Below are 19,218 nucleotides of genomic sequence, written 5' to 3'. Positions count from 1 at the left end.
AATACCCCCTTCTCCCCCGTCGAAGCTCATCTTCTTCTTTCTCTCTTTCAACTACCCTGGCATTCTGACTTTGGATCTGCCCTTTGAGTGGAGGTCTCAGCCATCTTTCTTTCCCATTGCTTGATGCCTGCCACTACTGGGCAGTGACCCTTGGTGTCCATACCTGGTCAGCTCAGATGGGCCTGACATATCCATCCACTACTCATTCGTCCTTTTACCTGTTGAGGACAGCCAGTAATAAGCCAATCCGTCAACTCGCGCAGATACTGTTGTCTACGGGAAGTAGGGCTTGATCGATCGACAACGGCTCTGTTAGCGCGCATCAGGTTCTCGGTGTTTGACGACCTGTATTCCCAAGAAAGCCCTAGCACTGCGACACTTTCCTGGACCATACAGGGCCAGCACCTATTGTACACGGTGGGCGCGCTCGAATTCTCACACCATGCCGTCTGGATTGATGCACATCTATACCGCGATTATCTGGGCTAGTTTCGTAATGGCTCGACAGGAGCACCGTGAGTCAATCAAGACCCCACACTCTATTTTATGACTTAGCACTGACAGCCGAACTACATGACAGAAGGACGCCCTGACTGGGAGAGTCACAGGACACTGATGCGGTTCCTGGTGTGCGGCGTCTCCCTGGGTAAAATCCTATGAGTCGTACCAAGATGTCGGCCACTTCAGGGCTCAAGGAGCAACACTCCGAGTCAGAGAAGAACTCATCCATCGCTGGTAAGCCCATGTGTCCCTGGTAATGGTGAACCCGCCGGAGCAGTGACTATGGCCCAGTCCACAGTGATCGGCTGTAACCTCACTAGCCACAGATGCTGAAGACTTCTCCAACGCTTTAACCACCTGGGAATCCCCGAGAGATCACCATGGCACAACCAAAGGAACACAGAAAGGCGACCGCAAGAAGGACAGGAAGGGCTTTGAGTTGCATTATAAACCCTGCTGCACGCGTACATGGCTGCGCTCATTGCCAATCCTCTGACTGCAGACCCCCAGCGCAGTCGGATAAACGCCCGAGACTACTGATATGCCTCGCATTGTTTGAGACCCACGGCAGGTGTACAGATGGAAGATGGGATAATGCAGACCTTCTGGGCGTACCTGTCCCTTTCTGGCCTGTCCCCATTCCGCCGGACGCGGAAACACGACAGCTAAGTTCAGTTACAGTGAGGATTTTTATGCAGCATGAGGCAGAACATGAGGGAGCACTATCGCATGTGTTTTCAGATGCGCGTCCAATGCAAGAACGGTTTTGTAAATTCGTTTCTGGCGCACATTCGGTCCTTTGGCTGTAAGCCCGTACCAGAGACACTTGGAAAAACGACGGCCAACGACAAGACCACAGAAACCGAGACGATACGTCTCCGGCATTCGAAAAAGGATGCAGAAACTGGTGGTGTCGTTACGATCACTTCACCCCCAGATCGTTCTCCATGGTACTTAGATGAAGAGGCTGAATACGATGAGGTACCGGACATACCAGGCCATGACGATGCAGACGGTAAGGAATGTCCATGTACATCGACTGGGAGCCCACGTCCGGCCGCGGGTGCAAGGAACCAGCACAGAGGGCCACCAGACTGGATCAGGTCTCTAGAGCAGCCTGTATCGGCAGTACTGTGTAATCTGGCTGTTGCAAATATGATTGCGGCGCGAAGGAGCGCCGCGACATGGCGTCTTGGATGTATCTTTTCTTTCCCAATGAAGGGAAGATATGCCGTCTTCCTGATGCTATTGCATAGTGTGCCAGAAGTGTCGCATTGGCCGGTTGGCGGTTTTGTTGTTTATCCTGAGTTTTGCACACTTGGGCGAGAAGTGCACATCTATTTAAAGAACAAGTCGTGGAACAGCAGCAGGTCCAGCGATATGGCAAGTACTTGCTGGATTTCGACCTCTTCTATCTGCCAACGAGCCTATCTGAGGGCTGGACTGCTGTTGTCCACATCCACATTCCACAGCCAGATCGTACGCTGTGGGCTTGTCTATTGCCTATTTACTCAGACTTAGGATCATGTGCATGATGATCTGTCAACGCACTGAGCGTTCCAGGGAGCTATGGTTCGAAAGCTCCCAATGAAGCCTCAGACTAGAAAATCTAATGTGTCTAATGGCTCAACTCCACCTGATTCTGGCACTCTTTATGCGTCTGTACGGACGTGCTGCACGGCTACAGCAAACGGCGGAATCTTTATAGTGCCAGTATCATACCCAGGTCCAAGCTCTTCTACTGGTGAGCTACCCTTCTATCCCTGCTTTTGGCCTAGTAGCCAAGTCCTGGTATATATACTGACTGATCTTATAGATCATTATCAACTTGCTCCATCCCTTCCCACCTTTTCCTGCGCTATAATACTGTATTCAAAGTAAGTCTATTCCTGCTGGATCCCTTGAGGTAAGTGGTACATTCCCAGCTATGTTGTGATATCTAGCCAAGACCCGTTCCCCATATTATCATGAATTCAAAGATTAACTGTCCTAACAGGGCCCGCTTCAGCTTTGCTCAAGTGCCTGGCAGTACCTTTGATATCACAATTCAAACTTGCTCGCGCCCCGGTCATGGTGACCATAGAACAGACAGCTATGTAAGCGTCGGAACAGGCTCTGCAAGGATATCAAAAGGACGAGAAGCAAAGGCTCGCTAAAACCAGGCGGTCGTCGAAGCGAAGCGAAGAGGGGAGTACAGAGGAAATACCTGCCCTAAGGTCCCTCCCAGGAACGTCGAAGCTGACCCCTGCGTCCCGTTTGGTGGAACTTTTGAACGGCCTTACGAGGAGTCTTCTACCGAAATATGCTGTCCGTCAGTTACCATGTTGGCCTCTGGCATTTGCCACCGGTAGCAATGATGACACGGATTCATCATATCGAGTTGTTCCCGGAGAGGCTGCCACATTTTGTGTGATAAATGGGCTTCCTCCATCAACGCGCCTTGATGCAAGTCGTGGACGACTTGAGCACTTCGACTCGCTCACTGCCATCTGCAGATCAGAGCGAATACTATTCCATGCAGAAAGTGAACGTTTGCCATCCGACTAATATTTAGGAAACTCGGCTGTCTTATTGCTGAGTATCAAGAACAGCCTCTACCAAGCATGGCCTGACAACGCCGTCATTCACGGTATCGTGTCTGATAGCCGCGGCTATGTCGTCCCAACGATGGATATTGTCATTGAAATGAAGCGAGGGCAAACTGCAGATAACCGGCCAAGACATATCAGACCGTCGAACCGGGAATGGGCCGCTCCCAGCTAGAGCTTGGAAGTTGGAACCCTCTACTGAACCAGTCCAGTATCGACCTCCTTGACAGGTTCCACAGGGTTATAGGAGCCCTGCGGCGATCATCACTCCAAGTATCATCAAGGCTAGGCGGTGCTCGGCTTGGTGTGGCCAGTTCATTCGGGATAAAGCTGAAAATGGATACTGGGCCCTCGAGGTACTAATCTCGCGATGCAGTATTTGCCCCCGAATGGGTGGTCGGACTGACAAACCTTTGCTCAAAGGGCTCTCTCTCCGCTCACAAGCCATGGCAGACAGGAAAAGTTCGGCAGATATCATAATAGACACTGCAGAAACCTAGGATGTCAGAAAACCATCGCAAATACGACGTGCATTCTATACATGTGGGCTTAAGCACCTACGGGGAAGCGCACAAAGTCGCATCGTCGCCATTCACTATGGCTTTGGGCATCTGTAGCCACAACCCACTTCGTGGTAGATTTACGGCAAGGCCCGTGCATTGCTCGCCTCCGTCGAAGGATGGAGTGAGAGTTTGGCCGCTGCGCCAACTGCCATTTCAATTCGAATACATTGTTCTCCCATGCTGAAAAAACAGTCCATGGGACTGGTTACAAACAAGGACCTGAGGTCTGAGGACTCGGCCCTCTGTTCCCCACCGTCAACATTCGATCAATCCACCCTACTCTTCTCTTGTATGAACGTCTCCGTGGCAGTCAAAGGGAAGATGGAGAGCCAACCAGCTCGATTCTCGCGCAGCGCGGGGCTCAAATACAGTGTCACCTAAGCCAGCAGCCGGAACACTTCTGGATATACAGCGATGAAGAGGAGTATCTCTCCGATACCCAGGATGGGACTGCTCTCAGCACCAAAGAACCCGAAATCCGCTAAAAGGCCTAAGAATCCTGTCATGTTTACCTAGACAGTCCGAGGTTTCGGTAACAGTCATCCTTCTGATCTGGCGTACGTCAGCGGTCTGCAATGACAACGATGGATATCTCCTTGAAGAGCATCATTTTCAGAGTCAGGTTGGGTACCCTGTATTCGTCGTATGGCGTACGGCGTTTGGTTTGAAAACTCAGAAAGCCAAGAGAAAGGCATGAAGCCGTCAATGCTGCTATCATGGGATTCATCAACTTCGGTCATTTCGTTCAACGCTGACCTTTCGGATCCATATGGTAATACCTGAGCATAGACCTCGACATTAAAGCCTCAGCATAGTCCAGCCCCAAAACCTGGTCAAAAGCCATCAAGATACTGCCAATTCATGGTGGTTGGTCATTTGTGCTACTGTACCTCGTGCAATCCGACTTCTTATAAGCTGCTGCGCTGATATTACTACTCCCAGTGCAAGCCAAGCAGACCCGGCTTCTTGTCTACGTATAAGGGACCGACATATTATGCACCATGAGGACGACAGGCCTAATTTGGATAGCCCTAGCATAGCCAGGGACTCAACCAGAGCTAAACCACCAATAGTGGTGTGGCTTGTTACCCGTGCGTACTATATCGTATCAACCATGTACCATGCACTGACAAAAGATTCATTTCGTGGGTGCTAAAGTGCTCTCAGGTGGAAATAGCCGTTTGCCTAGATGTACTCACGCCGTTCGCCTGCGTACCGAAACATCCCATGTTTCGTGTGTACTTCCACGAGGAGTTCGATAAACAAGACCTAACCATACACGAGCAAGAGGGGAAAGTCTTTTTCTTCGAATACGTGAAGGGAAGGCGAGGTCGCAAATTACCTGAGCGAAACATATTCCGAACCAACGAGACATCAGACTACATGCGAAATCTGGGCAGAGAGAGATCCTATGATTGCCAGATAACAGGCCAATTTAACATGGCCCAAGAAACAAACATTGGCTATGTATGGGACCACTTTACTGCATCGCATCATTCTTTCCGAGGAATGGCGCTGAACAGACGATGCGGCTCGGTTCGCAGTTAACCCGTCGGAATCGATGGACACGAGGGTATGACAGTTGAATATATTTATTGCGAGCAAGAGAATCTCTTCATACAGGAAGAAGCTGAGCCTCCGAAGAGGGGGATTACACCACCGGATCAGCGGAAACTTCAGGAGTCAAGGACCGGGTTTGGAGTCGGAATACTACGATTTCACAGTTGAACTACCCTGTGCGAGCGATTACGACGAGTATGATGCTGCAGCAACGCCTGCTCTATAGAAGACCTGAAAACGCCTGGAAGCAGAATTGCACCTCCCTGACATGAGATTCAAAGACTCGCACGCTGATGGACATATGCGCACGGGCCGAGTTCCCTACGGACCCGCCGTCGGTCTCTGTGCCTACGGTGCGACCTGGTTCCCCTCTACGCAGGATACTACGTCCTGTGCGGAGGTGACTATGCCCACCGAGCGATGTGGCTACTCAGATCCTTTAAGGATTTTAAATCTCCAGTTCAATACCCACATAATCGGTTTCTCGCAGGACTAATCGCTGGCGAGGTTAAGGGATTGATATCACGTCAAGACGGCCAAAGGGGATACTTCCAACATTCGGGAATTACAATACATTAATCGTGCAAACGATGATGTCTATAAAAGGAGACTGGCGTTGAATTCGGGTCGACACTTTTGCTAAGAAACTTGCAGTATGGACCGGTACTATCGTGACAACGAACAGATTCCAATCGTTGAATACATGTGCAATCTCGAAGGGATCGACATGGTATTCGATACTGGGGCCCATCGGACTGTTATTGCCGAGAATCTCTCAAGAACCCGGTTCATGATCCATCCACGAGCTTTGATCAACTCAGGCAAGAACGAGGAACTGAGCATTAGATGCCGTACCGCCAATCCTGAAGCCACTCGAACGGTGTCGCGGAAAGTTCAATCCTCGCGATTCGACAACTAGGAGCAGCGCTCGTCTTGGCCTCGACTTGGTGCTGGACATCTACAGCCTGTTTGGCCATGCCGACTTGATGGGAATAGAATCCAACAAAGGGGGAACCGTGGCTGGCCACAGGCCAAACATGGCCGTTGTGTGCTCGAAGGAGCACAGACGGGATGGGTAGAGAATGCACCGCCTGAAATAGCATCCAGAGACTTGAAAGGCGTTGAACTGGAGATATCAACAGCTGACCGGAGGCAACCTGTATATTGAGTTCTTCCGGCTATGCAAAGGCAAGTATGTACAGCGTAACCTCTCAACCCTGTAACCCGTGCCCGCGAGCACCTATAGGTCGGACTGGGGTACGATACTAACCCACAACGAGACTGAGCGCTTCATAAGATCCGGGGACGTGATCAGCTTTACAACCGAGGATCCTGAGAAGTTGCCGCTCCCATGCTTTGACCTTTTAGACATGCAGTGGACCCTCCAACACACCAGTGGACATACATGATGTTACTTGACCCACGATGAATGATTATCCTCGTTGTCTGCTCATGCTAAATACGTCCATTCAAATGGTTCTCTGCATCGTACCAGGTCTTGGCCCCAAAACCAAGCCCTAAGTCTCACGACAGCAGCGCCCACATCTTTGTGAAAGCTTGTGATGGCCTGATCTATTATCTTCCCGGTATGCATACTTAGATAGGATTATCTGGCATCCAGCGACGAAAAGCATTCATGTCGAAGTCATCGCGGCCACACTGCGTGGGCTTGTTCCATGCGTGGTGTCTGCATCTTGTCACCCGGGCAACGCAGTGGATGCCTGCCCCAGCAGTTAAACACGTCCGACACTGCAGCCCTGTCCCGCATCTATATATGCGCAAAATGCAAGCAGACCAAACTATTGAAGTGGCACCGCTGAGGGCAAGAAAAGCATACCGATGGGGGAAAGTGGAAAGCGGAAAGGCATGCGATGGGAACCCGGAAACGGTGTCCCGTCTAGGCTATCGTGAGGAAATGATCAGTGACTAGCTCTCGGTAATCCACTGGGAGGCTTCACGGCTGGAGTACATGCGTGAATCCTCGAGATAAGCTCAATACAAAGCCCAAACCGGGTGGCTGCCCATACTAGCGTGGGGTTGGGGCGACGAAAGTCAACGGCAATGTGAACCTTGCTGCGGAGGAGCTTGAAATCAAATGGAAGTCCTCCATTCTGGTTCCCGTGTCAGCAACGAGCAGCACCTATCCTTCCGGGTGGTCTGGCCGAAATGCAAATCAGACACAGCAATTCAGATTCCCAACGGGACGAAGGCCAGGGAGATTGTTAAGAAGACGGCCGGATTTCAAAGCGTTCTGCTCAGCAAACACTGGCTGCCCGCGAGATACTTTAGGCACTATCCAGCTCGTACGCGAGTCCCAAATTCAGGCGGGTAACTGGATGCCAGCTGCTGTGACAATAGAGAATGAAGTCGCCTTGAGCTTCCTCCACCTCGGCCACACACAGAACTGCCTTTGTTGAGGGTATCCAAAGAGAATATAACCTTTATTTACCCTAATCGATGTCGAAAGGAGACTGAACGAAGGAAACTGGTATATCCATACCCAATAGTCAAGTCTGCTTTGCAACGGAACTATACAAACTCGGATTTGGGCGATTGAAAGGCCCATTTCAGGTATAGGACAATGACCAGGTGTCCAATGATCCAAACCTAACCTAAACAGCAGGGTCCGCTTTTCGGAACGCCATTCATAAGATATGACCCATTGAGACACTATCATGGCACTTGGTAGATGTATAACTGGTATACTACTGCAGAGGGGATTGTTGGGATACTCGCACAGCTTCGGATTGCGGCGTCTAAGAGGGAGTCTGGCTATCCAGACCAAAGACAAAAAGCATGCTGCCGCAGTAAACCTGATACTAGCACGGCCATGTGGCCATGTGGACATGGTGAGGTAGTATGTGGTAGGCGATGTCACACCCGGTGGAGGGTTGACTGATCGTGGACTCAGTCTCTGATCTGTCGCTTGTCCGCTAAAGCCGCGTGGAACAGGCGCTCTATTTAGCTGGTGATGCACCCAAGTTCCGTTACGGTCAGCCTTTCTGCGAACACCCGGGTTCATTATCTTTGTCCCATGACCGCTCAGCCAGAGAATGGCGATAGTATTGCGTATGCGTCACCAGGACTCCATATTTACCGTGTCGGGCTCAAGAAGCTACGTCGATGGAAGGGCTGCTGTCGTTATCAGTGCCTGATTCAGAAATGGCTACCGTGCCCTGGACTCCGGCCTTGCCAGGCAAAGTAGACTATTATATTGGGTATGGCGACTCTGGTCTCCCGTGCTGGAAAGGAAGTATATCAGGTACGCCGGCGAATGTTCACAGCCATTGCGCTTGGGTTATACCCCAATGGTTCCCGGCCAGCATGCAGCCACTGTTAGAATGGCTCCTCTGATGCTATCCACAGTTCCACGAGGAACTCGGTACTACTGACTTTCACGGTGTTCTGGCATACTCGAGACATGGTCACCGGGAATGCATAGCCAAAGCCTTTGACAAAGACTGTCTGAAGGATTCGCCCAACTGAGGAAGACAAAGCGGATGTTCTCTTCATATTCGACTGCTGTTATTCATTTGTAGCATGCCGTGCGCCCCATTCCATTCGCGGGTTGCATTCAGCTTTGGGTTCATGGTGACAAACGAGCAACCGTTGATGCAACCTCATTTGCTGTGATGGTCCAGTGTCCCCGGGGGAATTCAAGCTTATCATTGTGCGGCATATATATTACCAGAAGGAAGGCTGACTACCCGCATATAATGAAGGATACGACGAATGGTTTACAAGATTAGGGGTATGAAAACGGACAGTTGGGATACAAAGCTTTACTGGGGTCGTCGTTGTTTATAGACCAGCGATGACAGCCAGGTCTTGGGTGCTGCTGCCCATTCTAGACTTGTCAGTCTTGCCACGCTTTGTACCGCGAGAAATGGGCGTCAGAAAAATACTCCCATGGTCCTTGACAGAAAACCAAGCCAGTATAACAGGGAACAAAACACTGTGGCGGAAAGTTATGTGCCCCCTCTGACATGAGAAATGAACAGAAAATCACATCCAAAACCAGATATCGGGGATCATATGCCGGCCACTATAGGAACAGAAACAGGTTTCCGATGGTGTTTCCCTGCGTGTATTCCTCGGATATACCAGAGAAGAGAGAGTCACCGCTGGGAGCAGATCCCATCCACCTGGTCTTGACGGTTACTAGGACATTTTAAATCTCCAAGACTCTTTTGTGTCCTGGGTTGGCGAGCATCGAGTTCTCCCTGCTGTTCGTCCTCTGCAGCGGGCTGTATTACTCCTCAATACCTGCTTGTCATCCGTTCGATGGTAAGGTGCTAGATGAACCTATGAACCTATGGCCTTTGAAGGAAACCTGAACACCTAGATAAAATGCACCGACTCAGTGCAGAGAACTGGGGATTATCACCGATGATAGGAAACCCAGATCTGCCCAATAGAGGCCGCTCGAATGGGCCATCGTGTAACTACCTTGCATCATCTCCCGACCCTGTCTACATTTTCATGAGAAGCTGGATACAGAATTTGGGGGAAAATCACCATCTTTTACACATAGCTACACTGCAGCCAGACTAAAGAGAAAGAGAAAGACACAAGCTAGTCCTGTTCATGGCTGGGTAAGACAGACGGATCGACCAACCCTCAATTGTGGTACAAGGCAATGGCTCCCGAACCAGTGGAGGACGACAGGCAGTCAAGAACCCGGAGCCATGACACAGTACGGTCCCTGGGGTATAACTTAATCCAACCTGTCCGATCAGAATCGTACGAAGACGAAGAGGTGTATAGACGTATCGCAGATATCCCACTTGTCATCATGGAAACTCCCAGACCATGACTTTTATAGGTCAAAACGCTGCCCCTGCCTTGCTTTGACCTTCTCGACATGTCACTGCGCTGAGGGGTGCAGCAGACGGGTTGGGCCCGTCACACTACCAGCCTCTGCGCGCATCGGAGTTGTCGATAAATAAACTACCTTCCCCTGCACATATATTTTAACTTGTTCCTGTGTTTCCAGAGCCAAACTCCAAGGCGGGAGTATCCCATCTGAAAGAGCACCCCGAGGCATCGGTGCTGTCCCTGGCGTGCCCTAGCAGCGCCTACGTTCATCTGGCTTCTACCATGGGTTCAAGATTACGCAAAGGAAATTTTAGGACCCAACGCACCCCTCCTCGCTAAGGCCTTGGTTAAAAAGAACGATACTACTACTAGTAACAGCAACGCGCTGACCCCGGATGAAGATCAGTTATTCCAACAATGGCATGCCGGGGAATGGGCACCCCCAGCTGTGGCCGACCAGGCGGCCTACTTGTCTTAACCACACCGGGGAGCTACCCAAGCCAGGTTCTCCATCTCAAAGGCGAGGTTACGGTTAGCGCCCGTAAGACTAGCAGCGGGGTGTTCGCAGGGGGACATCTGGAGCCGCGCCGTGCGTGACGAGAGTCACCAGGAGCGTAACCAAGCTGCCACCACCGTGCTGTTGCAACAACTTCCCCTCGCCAGATAGTACTGTACTGTCCTGTCGATGACTGGGCTTTGCACGCTATGTCCACATTACTGTTATGGCACGGAAGGCCAGTGGGAGCCAGAAGAAAGTCATCTCCTGCCATAGCGGAAAGCGCTTCGAGTCCGTCGCAGTGACGGACATCAGCCTCTACATGGTGACCGATGTGTACACTCTCCGGCGCGGGCTGAAGCAGAACCTACTGGCGGGTAAATCCCTGGAAATTTCGGAAACAGATCAACCAGCGGATCGTCGATGGGCGAGGTCTTACCAGGATCCGAAGGCACACTGCGCGTCTCTAGTCATACTTGTGGGTGGCCTCGTGCAGCTCCAGTTATACAAGCAGGTCCCAGTTTGGACCGTCCCAACCACGCCTGCTTGGTGCTCAGTGCTCACCTTCGTAACCGTCAGGTTCTACTGTCGTTTGAGGGAAGTGGGTGGGGACCCCTATCGACGATGCATTCAGACTGGAGGATATGCCGGAAAATGGGTCAACGGAATGAGTTGTGCTCTGGGCCTGATTCGAGACATATTCATACCCTTAAGAACAGGGTCTCATTGATAGACACGAATTGCGAGAATGCATTACCGATGCTCGGGTGGTTTAACAAGCAAGACCAGTTATGGCAACGCCTGACAAAGTTATTAATTACAGGAAGATAACGACATGGAAGTGGCAGAAATCTCGAAGAACCAGGAGATGGAGAGACCCGTCACGTCAACGAAGTCTACTCAAAGGCCTCGTCTGTTGCTCTGTGGGATATCCGAACATGACCATTGTCACCGGCATCAGAATATGGACGATACCCTGGACTCGTCGAGTACCTGCATCCTAATGCAACACGCTGGACCAACCACATAACGTGGGTGGAATTCGGCCCTAGCTCAGTCAGACTCAAAGTTCATGTCGAGCAAAAGAGCGGGTCAATCATGGATGGAGGTCATTCCTTTTTAGAGAGGTCAGCCAGAATAGACCGGATGGCACGGCCAACCTCACCGGAATGCCTCGCACCTTGACAGAGAACATGCCAGAGTATATTTGCCCGGCTCCTCGGGCACCTACCTATTAGCCTTTCAACTGCTATAGCCGGATATACTCAATCCTCGCTTATCTTAAGCCTCGCGGTACTGGATCTCACGCGGCAAAATCAGAACAAAAGTATAATGTATTCATATTCGAGAAAGAGCTGACTGGAATCAGCCTCATGGCTGAGATATACCAACACCCCGATACGGGTTCTTCTCATGTCAAGGACACTTCTGAACCGCCCGGGCGTACGTATCAGGCTCAGGCTCAGTATACTTATGACCCAGTAATGAAAGCGATGATGGTATGGCCGGTGTTGGGGGAGGAGCTTGCAATTAGATCTTTCGACGTCCGGTTATACTCACCCGATCTAAGGCCATTTGACACACTGGCTGAGCTTTGAAACGCACAGCAGTACTCGGCAGGAGGTATAGCCTGACACACGCAAACGCACGAGGCGCGTATTGTGTCTGTGCAATTGATCAACTTAGGGTTACAGACCTGGCTGATGCCGTTAATAGCATTATGGCAGATTTGCACGAACAGCACAGCCGCATCACCGATGCGCGTGAATAAACTCCAGAATGACGTTCGGAGTTATCCGTCAGGAGCCAGTGAAGAAGACGAAAACTATCTTGACATCTATGTCTATTGCACGACGTCAAACGACCGTCCTCTACGGTTGTTGAAGAGGATCCGCGTATCCGTAACGATAGTCGCAGCGATACCGGTGATAACGATGGTTCGAATAGCGGGTCTCGAAATCAACGATCTGACGCCAGTATGCCGAACGCTTTAAACACCAATCCGCAAACCGTGAACGATACCAACGAGGACGGGAAATTGGTACTACCTACTATCCTAGGGGTACGAGGGGGGGAGGTGGGGGGCGGTTTCCAGGCCCAGAACCCAGTGTTCCACGTCGAGATGGTATGGCCGATTATCCTCTAGCAGGAAGAGATGAGCAAGGCCAGAGCCTACCTGGCAGTATTGAAAGAGAGCATGGTGTAGTCACCAATTCGCGAGGCATTCCCATTCCATTTTGGCCCATACCCATACCACCTGGTCCAGAGACGCGGCAATTGAAGTCATTAATACCGAACTCAGGTATAAGAGAAGCCGTCTTCGGATAGAGAACAAGGTGTTATACAACGGCACACCTTAACGGAGTGATAGTCTCAGTGGTGACTCTGTCTAGCCATGCTGCAGTTGGCATTTGCTAATGCTCTGGGAAGCTAGGCTTTTACTGACAATTATGGTGAAGTCCATGGCACACGAAAGGGCTTTAAAAAAGCACTCGGCATCACAAAGGGCGTCTTCGCCTGGGCAGAGGTGCTTATGACGAAGTCATCTTGCACGTTCGAAGAGACCTGCCCTCATTTGGCTGCGGTGGTTAGGTACGTGGATGTCGGAGACACTTGTGCTCCAGTCCGTACTCGTCTCTATCGTTCTTCTATCCTTGTTCTTCAGCGACCATCCCCCCTCGTCAGAATTCCGAAGGTGGCTAAGGGTATCCCTTCTCCCAGTAAAAACAAATCGACCGTGTCTGCGTAAAATTCAACAAGCTGGTCAGGCTACGATAGACACTGGGGCCCATCGTGGCCTTTACCACGATTCGACGGTTATTATAACTGTCATCAGGTCTCCCGTTTTTGATGCATTTCGGCTTCCCTGAAAGTCCATTACAATGGCTCTAAGGGCTGTCGAAGCAGAGGAAAGACACAGCGGCAGTGCCATCATGACACCAAACTTACGCGACAGAAGTCTGCCGTTGCCTGAGCCGAAAAGGCCCGGAAGGCCTGTATTTGGTGGGGTGAAGTTTGCTTGTTGGTGCGTGGCTTGTCTAAGTATTTTAGGGCAGTTTCGAATTTGCACGACTGCAAGACATGGCGCCGAGTACTGTGGCAGGGTAACTTGCATTCGTGCGGGTTGTCATGAGGTTTAGATGCTAATTTGCGGTGCAGAAAGCCAGCTTCGGAACATCAACACCAAATCTGATGCTAGATACTACAGCTTGACCTGGATTTCGGATCCGACTTTCCACAGGGTTACCCAGATACCCTTGCTCGCAAACCGACATGATCCCACTCTGGATTCCAAAGTGAGCTATCTGGGGTTTGCCGCTACATTCTGGTGCTTAACTCAAGGCTTTCTCTATACTCTCCTTTGGATGATGAATGGCAGCTGATGATGGGCGGTCAACATTAGCAATACCTGCTGCTTGACATTCTCATTCTCATAATTGGGAAAGAGAGAACAAGGTCATCTGGTTCGAAGCAAACCGTGCCCTGGAAGCGAGCATTAACACACATGTCTAGCCCGAGCTCCAACAGCTCTTTGCACAGCCATGCTGGACCAGTCGTGCCGCAATATCAGGAACGCAAACGACGACAGCTGCAATAATTGTAAGTGCAGGGCCGACTTGCGTTGCTGATCATAACTAACACAGTCTTTTAGATGCCCGCTTTGGAGAGTATGTGCTGTTGTCCGGGTCCGAATTAGACCCCTGCGCGGCCGACTTTCAGCGACGGCGAAATGGCTGTTCACGCGCTGCATACTGTTAACCAGTAAGGTCTGTCGACAGGTCTATTGTCACTCTCAATGTTCACAAAACCAGTCTTTTCGGGGAGGCTAGGAAAGGATATCCGTCTGTTCCTGGACCAACATACCGGGATGTGGATCAGTCGGAAGTTTGACAGTAACGACAAGGAACTGGCGAATACGACCACCGCCATCCTATCAGGCCTCAGGAACGGAGCAGAAAGAACTTATATGAGTGCGGGAAGCTACTAGCTGTCGTGGCTAGTATCCAGGCAGTTATTATGGCCACAAACTGGGCGCTTTCAAAGGCCCATAAACCATCTTCACCGTTAGCCGTTGCGCATATCAAGACAGGGGTATCAGGCTTCACAACGCCTTTGAGTGTAGAGCATGTCAACGAGTCAGAACTTTGTCTGGCATGTTCCATAAGGTGAGCCACCACTGGCATGGTCAGCCGTTTAGTATCGAAGATATACGATATATGAGCTCTGCTCGGAATGGATGGGACCAGAAATATGACTGTGAACGACACCCCCATCCAACCGACACCCCCAGCGTCAGACTTAGAAAGGCACCGGTATCCGTCTACGAATTGGAGAGGTGTTCTGTCGATTCCCTGACTTTGCTGTTGCTAACGACCGTTTACCCCTGGATGACAGCAGCTTGCGGGAATGTTCCCCTTCCGTCCAAGGGAATGATTTCTCATGTACCACCCAACACTTGGGCTCTTCGTACCATGTGCCGTGCCTGGTTCATACCTTTTGGCATACGCCTCCATTCTTGGAGACTGATAGTAGAGATGGTAACTACCATCTCGCCGAAAACCCCGATGGTGATAATGCAGGAAGCTGCATTGTTTGTTGCATGGATGAAGGTGTTCCCAGGATACCCGACTCAGTAGGTTCCTACAGCACAGATGGATTTTTGGCCACATCCATTTGTTGCCATTGACCATTTGCCTCTCAGCAACGCCTTAGGACAGACACTTGTTGCCCCGGCTGTTATATAAAGGCAACCAACACCATCCGTCTGCCGACGTCTTGACGTATTGGTTTGTGGGCTGGTAGTCCGCTCTGACAATAGCGACTTGTTGTCTAGCCCTGCAAGGCAAAGGTACCAGCTATCTCCAAGCAGCGTCGTTGGTCGAAAGGAATACAGCATTCACAAGCACGGGAGCAAGGAGAAGCCCCTCCTGCCGGTTTCTGGTTCATGAGACAGAAGTTTGTAAGGTCCATAGTGCCACCTGAATTGGCCCAGAAGAGCCCGCACATGAGACTATGACAGAGTCCAGTAGCGGCATAATTGAGTTGAACGGCAGGTATACTTGGTGATTTGTATGTGGCTCATATTCCTGCCCGACATTCCAGCAAAAGCTCTCCATGACACCCTGTAGGCATGGTGGTATTGAATAGGAAGAGGTCCTCTCGTGGACCATCACTCTCTCACCCGCGAAGCTACAAAATGCTGGTCAGCTTTACCATGTTTGAAAACAATATTCGGCATTGATATGCGTGACAGCTGCCTCGACAAGCACCGTTGACTTTCCTAGCTTTCTCAACCTTCGCTACCTCTTATTGTTTGCTGAGCTGGACTGGCCCTTACAGCAGGACTTATTCATGATATCGGCCTCTGCTGGTACCTGCTCGTGGAATGGTCTTCACGCCGCATTCGGTGTTGCCTACGCAGCCCTAGCTCGTTCTCGTTCTCCCACCTCTCTGAACAGAAAGAAGAGCCTTTCCGGGGGTGAAGTGATGCAGATCTGCCCCAGCCTATCTCGCGGGCTTAACTACCACCAACAGAAACCCTCGGCGGAAGAAAGGTGTTTAAAGGGTTTACAGATGTAACCACACTGCGCTGGCAGCGCGGTGCACATGGCAATCCCTACAAGAAAAGATCTGGCTCTATATAGTCTCCCGTGGTGACTGGGTCTTCGGCTCTTGCTACAGTGGAACAATGGGCCCTCAGCTAGTTCGTTCATCTACCTGCGGAGAGGTGATTTACTGCAGTTGGACATGCAAACGCAATCTGGGCTGCAAGTGGTAGCATGTGCCACTTCTGTGACAAGCAGCATAACGGGGTGAGGAAGTATTTCTGACCGGCCGCCTATGCTGATGTTGCTTTCTTCATTACTGCCAGCAGCGCGGCTCTCCAGTCTGTAGATATCTGATCCCCGTTACCCATATATACTCTTCGCAAGTCTCCTGGACGTACTATCCTTGGATAATCTGCATATAGGTACCACGTTTGGGTCATGACTTCTCTACTTAGAACATACTGCGGACTCCTCGTCAACGATAGCACTCTACTTCTATAATCTGTCCTCTGACATGTTTGCTCTTTATGACTGCCGCAGATTGGAGGAAAAAGTGATGCATCTCGTCGAACCAATACCATGCGCATTGACTATCGTAATGGACCTTGCACTGGCATCTATTCTGAAATCGCTCATGCGCGAGACGTCTGCATTAATACTCAGCACATACACAGATATCCCGCAAGGTATCTGTGAGGCGGGGATATAAATACTTGATGATCTAGTACTTGCCAATAAATCTGTCCGGTGGCGATGAAAACAAGAAATTGGATCAATGTTTGAACAGATTGGATGATAAGGACCCTGCAACAGCCGCCGTTGTGGTTATTAGTTCCTAGCCCACTCGGACCGCGCAGACTACGCATGAAGCAAAGAACGACACAGATAACCGTCTGGTCCGAGCCCTGTATATTACTGGTGGGTACCTGACTGCTGCTGAGCCAGGCCGGGGCACATTACTATCCTAGCAAATATCAACGCCAATGGCGGCTGCCCGCCTCCAATCATGGGGTAAGTGCCCGCGGTTTCTAGAAGCCTTGACTGGGTCCAGGTACTCAAAAACAGTTACAGTCGGTCTGAACCCAACTCGACTCTTCGTTCTGGCCTATTCCATCGTCTCTACGCATCAGGATATCATAGGGATGGACACTCTGGTCGTTACAATGTTTGGCTCCTACAGCTACGACAGTATACGACTGAGCCACTTCCAAGTTGGTCATCCTGCCTGCGAAGACTTGTTTATATCTCGCAGCCAAAGGCGACCTATGAGAGCCGAGTACCGGGAAGCCATTTTGGTGAGGATTGAAATTCTGGTTGTGACCCCTCGGCATCGCTTCCATGGGGATAGGAGAGAGATATGCAATAATTGCTTCTATTACTTTAAAAGCACCCAAGGGCGTCTGGCGACAGATACCTGAGAAACAACAGAAGAATATATCGCGGCTATACCGCTATAGATTTGATTCAATATTCCAATCCCGCGAAGACCCGGTCAGAACAACGGCAGCAGTTCAGATATTCAATTACAGGATACTCGGTTTCTATAAGAGTGATGGGAAGCAAGATTCGGCGATTTCCACATGGCACCGCGCGTAACCCCTGGGTTGCGTTTGAGCCAGTCAAATCTGACGATATATAGAGACGAGACAAATGATAGTCTTCGCGTGGTCTGTGTTCGTATATACGCTCGTCAGATGCAGGGAAACAATGACAGAGACAGCCGGATCCATATCCAAGCCCTATACGCAACGCAGCGAAGATGTTCATCCGTCGACCGTGACATTGCACAAGCCTCAATTACCCCTAGATCCAAACCAGCCTTCCCTCATTTGACCACAGTGGCGGTACCAACATGAAATTGGTAATGTATTGTGAGAACTGCCAACTAGCATTGGGCGCTCCGTATGATCTTGGTTAAGCGGCTGTTGACCCAAGCACCGCGGCCATGGACTTGGTTCAAATCAGAACAGCGACATCTCAATTGCGGGCGATCTATAGCCACGAATGCCCCATAGGACTCGTAGCCGGCAATGCAAAGCTCAGCAGTCACCTTGAAGAACCAGCAACTCGCCTACCTCTCTGACGGGGACGTGCGTAAAGAATCTCCTGCACATATGTGGCAGGGTTAGAGCTGTCAACCTGTAATTGGGCTTGCATGGGCTTGTGGACCTTTATTACTAGGTAAGTAAGACGGAAGTCGTCAGCGTGATGGCCACGACTGCTGGTGCTTTCAAGGCTGTCGCAGCGATCTACCTGGAGCGCCATGCTTAGAATATAGCATTGATGGACTGCTTCCGCTCCGTCAGACACTGTCTGAACAATTGTTCTCTGGAAACCTGTCTTGCTGTCCACCGTCGCACTATTGCCAGAGCCATGCCTACACTATACAGCCGTACATTTGATGTTCCGACTCGGTATTGGACTCTTCCTGTTCGAAGGCCACTATGCCGTCGAATCGCAGGCCAGAAACCCCGGTTGATATACCGACTTCACCATCTGCGACTGGGTCGGACCCCTTCGCCGGCCTTTTTTCGTCGTAGAGACCAAGAAGGCACCGAGGGGCCGTCGCCGGCCAGGCTGGCTAAGTGCCGAAAGACAGCTCGCCAGAGCCAGACAGCAGGGCTCCGCTGCCTTCCTCACGCATACCCTTCAGACATCACACTGTGTTTACAGCAAAATTGCATCCTTCAAAGTTGCTACACGAGCCACAGTTGGACCCTTTTATAACACCGTTCCCGGCGCTGCCGCTTGTCACACGTGTTTATCGCGGTGCGTGGCCCTCTGAGCCTTCGGGGCAGTTTCAATCTTGCGCGGCCGCAAGGCGTAGTGCCCGGCACTGCGGCAGGGTAAGTTACATTTGTGCGGTTCAGCTGTCCGGGGCAATGACCGAGGAGGAGGTTGGTAATGCGCGACGCGCAGATTTGATTCTGGAGCTTGCCAAGGTCGTGGGGGGAAGACGAGCTTTTTCACGCTGGCTTTTGGGTGCGTCTCAGACTCAGACTCCCAGGCTATAGGTATGCCTCCTTTCATACCGGTATATCACACGGATATAGACCTTCAAAGGTGCAGACCTACAGCCGGGATGAATCTGGCGATGTCCTCACTCAACTCTGCCACCGCCAGCTGCCAGATATCGCCCTTTC

General features: G+C 50.9%; 4 protein-coding genes across 4 annotated transcripts; all 4 read left to right on the top strand.

Moving 5' to 3' along the window:
- Positions 1–442: 442 nt before the first annotated feature.
- On the top strand, positions 443–3,264 carry ASPSYDRAFT_32141 (uncharacterized protein; the record flags this gene model as incomplete). The annotated part of the gene is made up of 11 exons (XM_040844945.1): positions 443–515; positions 688–735; positions 822–965; positions 1,012–1,181; positions 1,243–1,516; positions 1,849–1,980; positions 2,057–2,163; positions 2,210–2,292; positions 2,380–2,407; positions 2,614–3,025; positions 3,056–3,264. The coding sequence occupies 11 exons, from the start codon at positions 443–445 to the stop codon at positions 3,262–3,264; spliced, it is 1,680 nt and encodes a 559-aa protein (XP_040701872.1).
- Positions 3,265–12,990: 9,726 nt separating this feature from the next.
- ASPSYDRAFT_1025961 (uncharacterized protein) lies at positions 12,991–13,507 on the top strand. The gene has a single exon (XM_040839766.1). The coding sequence runs from the start codon at positions 13,127–13,129 to the stop codon at positions 13,394–13,396; it is 270 nt and encodes an 89-aa protein (XP_040701871.1). The 5' UTR covers positions 12,991–13,126; the 3' UTR covers positions 13,397–13,507.
- Positions 13,508–14,068: 561 nt separating this feature from the next.
- On the top strand, positions 14,069–14,285 carry ASPSYDRAFT_90250 (uncharacterized protein; the record flags this gene model as incomplete). Its single annotated transcript, XM_040852306.1, has 2 exons — positions 14,069–14,126; positions 14,179–14,285. 2 exons carry the CDS (start codon positions 14,069–14,071, stop codon positions 14,283–14,285), a joined length of 165 nt encoding a protein of 54 aa, XP_040701870.1.
- A 312-nt stretch (positions 14,286–14,597) lies between these two features.
- Positions 14,598–15,260, top strand: ASPSYDRAFT_1025955 (uncharacterized protein). The gene has a single exon (XM_040839765.1). The coding sequence runs from the start codon at positions 14,681–14,683 to the stop codon at positions 15,161–15,163; it is 483 nt and encodes a 160-aa protein (XP_040701869.1). The 5' UTR covers positions 14,598–14,680; the 3' UTR covers positions 15,164–15,260.
- Positions 15,261–19,218: the final 3,958 nt, after the last annotated feature.

The sequence above is a fragment of the Aspergillus sydowii genome (assembly GCF_001890705.1).
Source record: "Aspergillus sydowii CBS 593.65 unplaced genomic scaffold ASPSYscaffold_6, whole genome shotgun sequence".
Classification (NCBI taxonomy): domain Eukaryota; kingdom Fungi; phylum Ascomycota; class Eurotiomycetes; order Eurotiales; family Aspergillaceae; genus Aspergillus; species Aspergillus sydowii.
The sequence above is the reverse complement of the archived record's forward strand: the minus strand, read 5'-3'. Positions and strand labels throughout refer to the sequence as shown.

What these genes read in the sequence shown, in the direction of transcription:
- ASPSYDRAFT_1025955 (XM_040839765.1), top strand. Translation starts at nt 14,681, where the DNA reads ATGTTCCATAAGGTGAGCCACCACTGGCATGGTCAGCCGTTTAGTATC.
- ASPSYDRAFT_1025961 (XM_040839766.1), top strand. Translation starts at nt 13,127, where the DNA reads ATGTCGGAGACACTTGTGCTCCAGTCCGTACTCGTCTCTATCGTTCTT.